General features: G+C 51.3%; 1 protein-coding gene across 2 annotated transcripts; it reads right to left on the bottom strand.

Annotated features, from left to right (window-relative positions):
• Positions 1 to 5,004: 5,004 nt before the first annotated feature.
• Positions 5,005 to 7,287, bottom strand: LOC136494517 (uncharacterized). 2 transcript variants are annotated; one of them, XM_066490671.1, is made up of 3 exons: positions 7,210 to 7,287; positions 7,008 to 7,099; positions 5,005 to 6,935 (listed from the first exon to the last, which is right to left on the bottom strand). In XM_066490671.1, the coding sequence occupies exons 2-3, from the start codon at positions 7,029 to 7,031 to the stop codon at positions 5,238 to 5,240; spliced, it is 1,722 nt and encodes a 573-aa protein (XP_066346768.1). In that variant the 5' UTR covers positions 7,032 to 7,099; positions 7,210 to 7,287; the 3' UTR covers positions 5,005 to 5,237. The 2 variants fall into 2 exon arrangements, with proteins under 2 accessions (XP_066346768.1, XP_066346767.1); XM_066490670.1 differs by having other exon boundaries at positions 7,183 to 7,259.
• Between the last annotated feature and the right edge of the window lie 3,639 nt (positions 7,288 to 10,926).

The following is a 10,926-nucleotide window of genomic DNA, read 5'->3' as shown; positions in this document are numbered from 1 at the left end:
TTGTTTGATGATTGGATTGTTTCGTGTCACTTGACCGTTACAAAGATCCTGAAGAGGAGGTACGGAGACACTTTGCTGAGGGCCCATGTCGGTCGGGACTAAAACCCGGTTGGTCGAGAGGAGAACCCCTATGCTAGTTAGGCAGATATGAGAACACACCCTCACATTTTCCCTCGGTGAGCCCCTCCCTTGGCGGCGGCAGCCTCCTCCCTACTGTTGTCGCTAGATCCATCCTCCTCTGGTGGCGCGGCCTTCTCCTGGCCCCTCCCAGCACGCCTGCCTGTAGGTTTTTCTTCTTGCGGCGTGGCCTTCTCCTGGTTCCTCCTTGGCTTACCTCCTCGCCGTCTTCTCTCCTAGGCGAGAGCGTGCTGGCGACTATGACCCCCGTGGGGCCTGGCAGCGCGTGGTTGCGACACCCACGGCTTCTCTCCCGGGCACGGCTGCGCTGGTGGCTACAATCCTGCGGCATCTCTCTTGAGCGTGGTCACTGGTCAGGCTGGCGGCTGCGACCCCGAAGATGTCTGGAGGTGTGGCAGCGACCCCATAGGGCTACGTTCCCAACGCATGGTCACTGTTGCACGCATAGCACAATCGGTAGGGAGAAAAAATGAGAATGATGAATGGGTCCTATGTGTCATCCTTGGTTCGAATGAATGTACGGGTCTTAGTTTGTGGGTTATTGCTGAAGCAACGAAAAAATTAAACATTCAAAATTGAAGGAAGCCCTCGAATTACAATTATGGATCCTAATTCGAGGGCTTCTACTCAGAATTGCTCTAAAGGTACTGTAGCTGTAGTAGTAGCAAGCGCCGTCGTGGTGGTGTTCATCGAGCTACCAGTATTGTGATGAACTTCTTTAGTTATCGTAAAGTAAAATGCAATCCATGTACATGCAATTACAGCTAGTCATCCTTACACGTTCTTCGCGATTTTCCACTGAATTGGGTTCGGTTCTTTCCTAGATCCTCACACCTAGCATCCTTCGACCTTTCCCGTGAAGGGACAAGTAAGGAGCTCACGTTGTCTGGCTGGCCTGCTCGGCCCTATGGGCCTTGCAGCGGCACAGGTGGCCCATAAGCATAGTGCCCTCTTTTCTTTTATTTTCATTTTTTCCAATTTCTGAAATTTTCTTGATCCAAAGTTGACTTCAACTCAAAATTCCAATTTTAAGGGAAAACTCTATAAATTCCAGCAGGAACAAGCATGAGACGGTGCTTGTATCATTTTATTGATAGAGAAGGAAACCAGCCACTTTCAGATTTTCCGGCATTGGGTGCGTGCCGGTTCACATGATGATTGTCCGTTCCAGCGTTGCGGGAGCGGCGTGCTGATCATACTGATCATGCGTGCGACTGTGAGTGAGGCATGTGTACGAGCAACTGCAGGTTGTGCCAGTTATTTACTGATACTAGCGCTGGCAGTTCTGAAACAAAAACAGGTACCAATGTATTTTTTGATATGAATTCAGCAGGCAATTCAATTCGTGCGTCGTCGTGGCACCGGCTGGTTTTGGATTCTGAATACTACGAGACAGCTGGGGCAATTGTCAATTGATGAGGTCATTCATATGGCAGTATCATCACTCGTTTGCCCCTTCCTCCTTTCCTGACATTGTCGTCCTGCCGTCCCTGTTCTTCTCCGGATGCCCGCAATCATCGTCGGGTAATCAGTAGAAAGGACACAAGAATTTGTAGCTGGATGGCTGGTGATCACAGTTAGTCCCTTACATACAGTAATAGTACAAGCCAATCCTTGATCTGTTGAACGGATTAAGGTTTTGAGAAGTACGCTGAATGTAACTCGCCTCGCGTCCTCGCCGTCAGGTTCGTAATGCTGAGCGCGTGCAGCGCCGCATGACAGGACTACGGGAGTTGCAGTGACTGCAGAACGCTGCGGGATCCCGATGTTCAGTTTTAAGCAGAACAATAGTCAGTGTAGCAGTAGCAGATAATCACCATTCACTAGTACTAGTCTACTCCAAGCGATGTGTTCGGATCTTCAGAAACTGAAAGGATACTACTACACCTCATAGTTATGGCCCTCCGGTCGAGTAAGCGTCAACACTACCTAGAGCTGGTGCACCCGGGTATACATGGTCGAGTAAGCGTCAACACTACCTAGAGCTGGCGGCACCGGGCCAGGCACCGTGCCTGACTGGGAGCCATGTCTGACTAGCGACCCAGACCATGGCCTGTCGGGCCTTTTTTCCGTGCCGGGCTGCCTGAAAAACACAACCAAATTACCAGGCCGGGCCATCCCGAAGCCCGCTATCGCCGAGGCCCCTCAACCAACTCTATTCAATGTTCTCATTTCACATTTGAAATCAAAAGAAGATCAACACTCAACAGAATGTCAGAATCTAAGTTAAGAAATTGAAAAGCAATAGGAAATGAAAATGGCAACTGGCAAGATATGAAAAGCCAAATTTATTGAGCTGATGTGCAATGTTGCCTCGTTAAAAACCTTTCTACGTAAAGTAATACTCACCGTTATGAGAAACCCAAGAAAGAAAAAAAGAGTACAACCAGCTCAAAGTTCAAATGTATAATGTCTTACAAACCATAGTTCAAGTCTAAACATGAAACATACTCTTAGGTAGTATTTGGTTGGGAGTCAAAGTGGAGTGGGACGGTTCTGTCTCTGATTTCTAGGACAGGATGGGGACGGAACGACTCCATTTTCTGTTTGGTTGATAAGGACGGGATCGACCCATTTTGTGTTTGGTTGAAGGGATAAATAGGAATGAGATGGAGGGTGAATTTGATGTCGTCAGCTACTATTTAATGGGACCCACTTGTCATAATCTTTTTAATTTTTTATTTCTTATTCTCCCTTATCTTCTTTCCAGGCATGATGCCTTATCTTCTTCCTCGTGATAGCCTCCTGACGCTCGCACGCAAGCGCCACGGTCGCCGCTCCATGGGTCTCTTCCACGCTCGCCTAGGCCATGGCTTCCCCCATGCTCGCACGCGCTATGGCTGTTGCTGCTGCTCGTCGGACTCCCCCACGCTCGTACGCTCCATGGCTGCTGCTCGTTGGACTCCCTCACGCTCGCATGCGCCATGGCTGCTGCTCGTCGGACTAGCCCACGCGTCGGAGCTCCGTGAGCTGGGGCCGCGCCGCGCCGGAGCTGGGGCCGCACCGGAGCTCCGCGAGCTGGGGCCGCGCCGCGCCGGAGGAGACCGTGCGCCCGTTCGCCATCATCTGGAGATGCTAACGCCATCCCACGCCGTCGCAAGAGGACGTCCCCGTCCGCGTTTTTTTCTAGGACGGGCTCGGTCCCGATTTTACCGAATATTCCATGGATATGCTCTAGGTGGGATATCCCAATTCCTGAGGACTCCCAACCAAACAGTCAAAAAGCGGATCCATCCCATCCCCATCCCACCCCATCCTCAGAACCAAACACTACCTTAGTCTCACAGATGACACTCACACTCCAGTCTCTCTCTCTCTCTCTCTCTCTCTCTCTCTCTCTCTCTCTCTCTCTCTCTCTCTCTCAGACACAGAAGACAGATCACAGATACAATGGCTCCAGCAGTCCTTCTCCATCTCCATCTAGCCACAGATTCTTGAAGGACTCTTCAAACTTTTGGTTCTCATCTACATGCTGCAATCTGGACAGCTAGGGTTAGGGTTACTTTACCTAGAGAGAAGGAGCCCAAAGCTGGAGAAGAACACAGTGTGACAGCATAGCCCTCGATGGACGGCGAACTTCTTGCGACGACGTACAGTTGAGAGGTCAAAGGTGAGGTGAGAAGACGGAGGAGAGTGAGATTCGCCAAGAGATAGACGAGATTCGGTTGTGGAGAGGTCGCACCGATGACAAGGGTGGAGGCGGTGGTAGCGACAGCGAGAGACGCGAGACGACGAGAGAGAGGCAAGAGGCCGAGAGTGACTGAGCTAGTGAGGCGTGGGGGGAGGGGAACAAATGAGTAGGGTTAGGCGAGGTGGGAGGGGGGCAGCTGGGGGGTTTATTCCCCTCCCAGCTGACCGGGGCCCTACTGGGCCTACCGTTGAAATACGGTCCGGGCCGGGTCGTCCGCCGGGTGGGGGGAGCGGCCCAAGTACAGCCTGCTCCTCCTGGTCGGGATGCACGGGCTTGCTGTTCACCGGATCGGGCAAGGCTAGGGCAGGGCTAAGAAAGCGGGCTTAGGGCCGGGCCACCAGGCTGTGGGCTGCAGGTACATCTTTACGCTCGGTAATGTTTGGTTCATTGGTTGGTTACCATTATAATAACAGAAAAGTTATCTAGTGCTCGGGTGTTTGGTGTGCCTATCCTAGCGCGCACTTGATTTCCTGAGCGTCAGCCAGGTGTTGGTGACCGCATCCGCACGATGCTGTTTAGTTGGAAAAACTACTGCTTCCGTGCCTCAAAAACCGCTCGAGCTCATACGTCGCCCACCTCGCCTCCTGCACCGGGTTAGCAGCCCCTGGATCCCACCATTGGACCATGCATGCACGCCGCCTGATCTATATTTTATTATTTTTATTTGGGTGTAAGTTTTATGTTCAATTGGTGTAAATTGATTATCGTATATGAGAATCATCACAATTACTCGAACAATTATCTGATATTTTTTTGGATTTTTTATTTTCTATATGTTTTATTTGGTTCCTCTTTGAAATCTTTCAATTTGGCTTCCATAGAAATAATATGGCTATTATTTATTTAATTATTTATTGTTTTTGCATTATTTTTATAATTTTTATTTGGTTCATTTGATCTAGATCGTTTTGTCATGCATGGCAATCGAGTGTTCCATGCATCTGAAATTGGGTTCCCAACTGGGTGTTTTGGTGGCACGCAACACCCAGGTGCTAGAAGCCCCTAAAACACTCAGGTGTTGAGTAGAGGGTTCTTATAATAAGGATAAGTAGGAGTACAATGTAGGAAGCCACAAAATCATATGCTAACCCGGAAATTTCAGACGGCTAAAGTTTGATGCTATAAAGATCAATTACAGAACAAATAATGTACCGAGAGAAAAATGTTGTCTTCCATATTGTTTTTGCTTTTAATTAGTTGTAACAGCAGTACATTCCAGTCTTACAATGATGATGCAAGTATATACTAATCTAGATAAGAAAAAAAAAGAAATCAAAGTATACATAAGTAGAACAATAGACTCCACAAATTGTACATTCATGCTCTGAGGTAGAGTTAGTAGTTAATACAATAATATGTACCGTAATACCTCATAGTCGATTAATCAATAGCTGATTCTCAGCCCTTGTCAACTGTCATCACCTGCGGCCGACGAGGAACCAATGCCAACCTGAAGCCATGGTTCCGTGGGCTCACCATCCATGCTCACCACGTCTTTGAGATCGCTAATCTTAGCTCTCTTGGCTGTGGTGCTGTCCGCCTCGTCTTCCTCCGCCACCGCATCCGTGGCATGGCAGCTCATCGCTGCAGCCTTCTTCGGGTGGCTAACATTACCTGGCACGGCGACGACTAGTGGCTGCAAGTGCACCGGTGCTACGTCGAGACGGAAAGAGCTGCTGCTGGCCTCGGGCCGCGCCGTGGAAGCGGCTAGTGCCACCGGGTTTGCCGCGATTGTGAGGTCGAGCACTGGCTCCGGCACGTCCGCCATCGGTCGGAGGCTGAGCTGGTGTTTGACGACGCCGACGAGATCTTCAGTCAGGGGTGGGATCATACCGGCCGCCACCGGGCTGCAAGGGTCTGCCGTGTTCGAGGTGAGCCAGTGGCATCGCTTGTGGCCTCCGAGTGCCTGCCCAGAGGTGAACAGGCGGTGACACACTGAACACTCATGCATCTTGGCATTTTTCTTGCATTGTGCTGCGACGGCGAGCGTGGTGGCGGCTGATGGATTGTGTCCGATGGGCACAAGCGCCATTGACAGTGATGATGTTGCCTCAGTACTCGTCCCTACATTGGTCTCGACGCCAGTGGTAGCAAAAACTCTGGTGGCATCTGCGCTTGCACCTGCATTGCCTTCATCGATAGCAGCAGCCTTGCCATTGCCATTGTTGGTATCAATGGCCACTGAATGGCGTGCTGGTTCACTGGCATTGCTCTCGAACTTGGCAGCAAAACAGCCTTTCACTTTCTTGTGGCTGGCCCGGTGCCCCCCAAGAGCTTGGTGCGAGGTGAACACCTTCTTGCACGCCTTGCACTCAAAAACTCCACGTGATGCAGGTGATATGTATTGTGACACCGTAGCTACTGGCGAAGGCAGTGCCACAACTGACTCTTGTGCCTCTGTGAAAAAAGAGATTGGTTGCTGTTGCAATGGCGGCTCTCCATCACCTTCCTTGATAGATGCACTTGCTGGCACTTGATGATCCGGTGTACTAACAGTCGCCTGCTCGTTGTTGGACTTGGACGACGATAGCATGACGAGACAATTCGCAAGGTCCTCCTCCTCTCCTAATGTGCACCGCTCTGGCGGCACCACGGTGGAAGCCTCCTCCGCCCTGACGCGGCGCGATCGCTTTCCCTTTGACCATGCGGCTGCCACCGCCGGATCCTCCTCGCCGTCGGCGTCCGAGGGAGGCGATGACGAACGTAGCGAGCCTGACACATTCACCTCTTCTTCTCCCTCGTCCTCCGAGTTGCATTTCCCATGTTGAAGAAAAAGCTCCCATGACGTGAACTCCTTCCCGCAGTTTTTGCACAGCTGGCAGCTCCTGATCAGCCTGTTCGGATTCGCCCGCAGCGCATACGCGTGCGTCGCCGATGTTCCCGTGTCCCACTGATCTGCCCCCAGGCACCGCGCAGACGCCTCGTTGCCGAGCGAGTTGTAGTCGGCGCCCAAGCCGTCGACGTCGCTAGCACCGTGGGCTCTCATGTGCCCGCCGAGCGCGCTGCCGCACGTGAACCCCTTGTTGCATACTCGACAGAAGTGCTTGTACTCCGGTGGCTGTCCCGGCGGCCGAGACGGCTGTGGTGGTGACGGAGACGGTGGCATCTGGTCATGGGTAACATGTGGTGAGGCGAAAGGTCAAACTAATGCGATGTGGAGAAGTGTGCATGCACATACCAGCGACGATAGAGATTCACACATTGACGCGCGACAGATTCGATGGTCTCGACGGTGTCGTCTTTCCGAGCTATAGTGCCATGCACAAGCCTCTGGAGGTCACAGTTGTTCATGGTAACATGTGGTGAGAGGAAGGTCAAACTAATGTGCCGTGGAGAAGTGCACATGCACGTACCAGGGACGATGGAGATTCACACATTACCGCGCGATAGATTCGATGGTCATGACGGTGCCTTCCGAGCTATAGCTCCACACGCCTCTGGTGGTCACAGTTGCAGCAAACCTTTTCTTTCGACTGCTTAATCGTAGTGTTTGCTATATATATACAAGCTCTTTGGCAGCGTTGTGCTCCTTCTCTTGGTTAAGCTAGTGACACATGGCAAGGAAATCAGGGGCTGTTAGGTCCCCTAGTCGCCACGGACACACCTGTCAGCCTAAGAAATTGTGGAAGTACGGATGTGAAAAAATTCTTCCGTAGTAATAGGCGGGAAATATCTAAAACCACTGGTCCTTGAGAGGGTCAAGTTGGATACGTCTAATGGCGGTTAACCACTAGTTATTTACGCTACTGTAGCCTTCTTTAGCTATCCATCTTCCTTCCAAGGGTGGCAGGATTCCGAAAAATTCGATGATACTATTTTGTCAGGGTAGTAGCGGTATGATCGGGTCTTAGTTAATCTACTGCCTATTTCTAGGGTTCTATAGATTCGCTTTGAATCTATTCATTGGTTTTTAAGCATTGGTGTACCTTATAGAACTCCTTTCGTGCATTGTTGCGGTAATGTAGTCCTAACTACATTATCTTATTTATAAAGTTAGCTTTGAGCACTTTTTTTAATAGTGTTTAGTCTCTAATTTTCAATTGTCTTTCAAACAAATTGGTTACCTTATCAAAAGAACTAGCAATGCTTGCATCATGGCTACAACATACAAAACTTGGTGCATTTCACTTAGCGCCATGTTTAGCAAGGAAGCATGAAATAATGCCACTACTACACAAAATCTTTTGCGAGACGTTTTCAAATTGGTCTCGGAGGCGGGCGGGCCGGTTGCCCGCCTCGGTTATTCGTGGTAGCGCAGCCGGCCCAGCAACTGCCTCCGTTAATGCTTAACCGAGGCGGACAACGTAATGAAACTGCCTCGGTTAATGTCGATTAACCGAGGCGGTTATCCTAACTCAACCGCCTTGGTTAATACATTAACCAAGGCAATCGCCTTAAAACAACCGCTTCAGTTAACACATTAACGGAGGCGTTTGTTATAACCGAGGTGGGCGTGTTAGGTTGCCCGCCTCGGTTAATACATTAACGAAGGCGTTTGTTATAAAAGGCAACCGCCTCCAGAAATAGTGGCCCAACAGGCAGCCCATCTCGGCCCAATACCACGCTCGTTATATATATATGGAGAGTTAGGGTTAGGGTTTCATTCTCATTTTTCCATCTCTCAGCTCCTCCCTCCCTCTCAGCGTCCGACTCCTCCCTCTGTGTGCGGCACGGCCGGCTCCTCCCTTTCTCTCCCATGGCCACGCCAGCTCCTCCCTCCCTCTCTCTCTCTCTCTCTCTCCAGACGTGGCAGCGACGGTGGCCAAGCACGCGGTCGTGCCCGGCGGTGGCGGCAGCCTAGCGCGTGGACCCGGTGGCGGCGGTGGCCTCGCGCGCCCACCCAGCGGTGGTGGCAGAAGCCACGGGCGTGGGCCCATAGGATGCGGCGGGGGCCCTCGCACGCCCGGCGGCGGCAGCGTCCCTCTCCTTAGAGCTCCTACAACATGGATCAACCTTCCCCAGAGCAGATCCGGCCTTTCCCGGCGTGGATCCGGCCTTCCCCGACGTGGATCGGCCTTCCCCGGTGTTGGGGGCAGGCCCCACCTCTGGGCACTCCATATGGCTTAGTCGCCGCCCCAGCACCTCGCACGAGTGGGATGACGGGAGTTACGGGTATCAGTCCTTAGGCGAGAAGGCCTGCAATAGGAGAAGACGAGCGGGTCGGGTCCTCCTCTTGGCAGAGCAAAATGAGGCAGCGCAAGCCGCCCCATTTCTTGCGTCTCATTTCGCCATGGAGAAAGGGCAGATTCCACGGCAAGGATCAGCCCGTGTCTGGTTCTGCCTTTCGCCCCAGCGAAAGGATCGAAACCGGCTAGGATCGTTTCAACAGGTTTCGCCAAGGGAGGGCGCACGGTCAGTCTCAGCTATTCGCTCAGGCGAATAGCTGTTAACGGTTTGGTTGATCGTTTCTACAGGTTTTGCCAAGAGAGGGCGCACAGTCGCTCTCGGCTATTCGCTTAGGCGGATAGCTATTAATGGTTTGGTTGATGGTTTCTATAGGTTTCACCAAAGGAGGAGTCGGCTGCCTTCACATGGCCGGCAGCTTCTGTTGGCAGGGGCCCGCCCGGTCGGTTGAACAGGCGACAAAAAGAGGGGCTGGTCGGGTCTCTCTGGGCCGGCGTTATCTGAGGCGGGTGAGTACTCCAAATGGCGAACAAGCCCATAGCCACGGGAAATATTACCCGAATTTAAAGTAGTTGAGAGGGCATTACGTCCTACGAAAAGCCTACGGGCATGTAAAAATAGCCCCCATCGAGGGAATGTAAAGGGGAGGAACATGTTTAATAAAACCGTTCATTTGGTTTCGCTCAAGCCTCATGTTAGTCATCTTTCATACTTGATTTCGCTTGTGCGATGACCAATGTTCGAATGCCTTGGCCTAGAACAACATTGGCTCCCACCGTGGTTGTCGCTCGAGCTTGTCATGGCACCAAAGAACGAAGCGTCGAAGCTACTAGCGGACAGGGTAGAAGCATCCAAGGCGGCAGCTTTCGCAGCTTCAGGGATAGTCATGCAAGATAGCGTGGCAACGGTGGAACCACTAGCTCCTCAAGCGGTGGGAGACAACACAGTGCCTCCTCTCGGTCGAGAGGAGACGCCCGAAGAGGCGGTTTAGGAAGTCTAGCTTGATCAAGATGGAAATGAGGTACCAGAAGAAGACGAAGACGGCAAGATCACCGAACAAGCAAGAAACTTGAAGATGCTGAATTAGTACCAGCAGGACATCCTCAGGCTGCTCAGGCAAGTCGCTGCCTGCAACAGAGCTGAACAGATGTAGAGGGCAATTAGGGAAGCCAGAATCTAGAGGGATAGATTGGTGAGAGAGATTCAAGGACTGCAGGGGATTGGAGGCGCCATTCGCGTTGGCGAAAACATTGCAATACCAAGCGATAACCTTCCGGAAGAGGACAAAAGTGCATATGACCCTGCTTCACTTTATCGAAAGAACTCCAGTTGTATCCATGGCAGCCAGCTACAAGCCTCGCATTCTCGTTTTCGACAAAAAGACAAACCCGAGGAAGTTTCTCATGAGTTATGAAACCGTGACAACATCAGCCGGGGGAGATGCCCAAATCCTCGAAAAGTCACTCATCATGGCAGTCGAGGACATCGCACATGACTGGTATACCTCGCTAAAGCCCTTATCCATCAAGTCCTAGGGCCAAGTCAGAGCAGAGCTAGTGTCCACCTTCCAAGGATATCACCCGGGAACAAAAACAATGAGAGATTTGCTAAACTACATTCAGCGAGACGACAAATCCCTGTCTGAGTTTTTAGAGAGATTCATTCAGACCAAAGCTCAGGTGCCAAATGCGCCAGAGGAGATGGTCATAGCAGCAGTCGTAGAAGGATTGGCCATAGGCTAGTGTGTAGCTCACTTCGCTAGAAATTACCCCACTTCTATACGGGAGCTGTTCGAGGTGATGAGACAATACACAAGGTCAAACGATGACTTGAAGAAGCGAAAGGCAACAAGGAATTGATGGAGGCAAGCAAGCAAAACACCTAGGCCACCACCAACCCCAAGCCAGTGAAATATGAGACCATTCCACGCAATCAATAGTTTGCAAGAGCAACTAGAGCATAGCTTAACAGAA

This window comes from Miscanthus floridulus, chromosome 11, assembly GCF_019320115.1.
Source record: "Miscanthus floridulus cultivar M001 chromosome 11, ASM1932011v1, whole genome shotgun sequence".
Taxonomy (NCBI): Eukaryota; Viridiplantae; Streptophyta; class Magnoliopsida; order Poales; family Poaceae; genus Miscanthus; species Miscanthus floridulus.
The sequence above is the reverse complement of the archived record's forward strand: the minus strand, read 5'-3'. Positions and strand labels throughout refer to the sequence as shown.

Excerpts from the sequence above, each read along its gene's own strand:
- LOC136494517 (XM_066490671.1), bottom strand. The coding sequence starts at position 7,031 with ATGTGTGAATCTCTATCGTCGCTG. Across the intron at positions 6,936-7,007 it reads GTGAATCTCTATCGTCGCTG|ATGCCACCGTCTCCGTCACC; the intron begins GTATGTGCATGC and ends ACCCATGACCAG.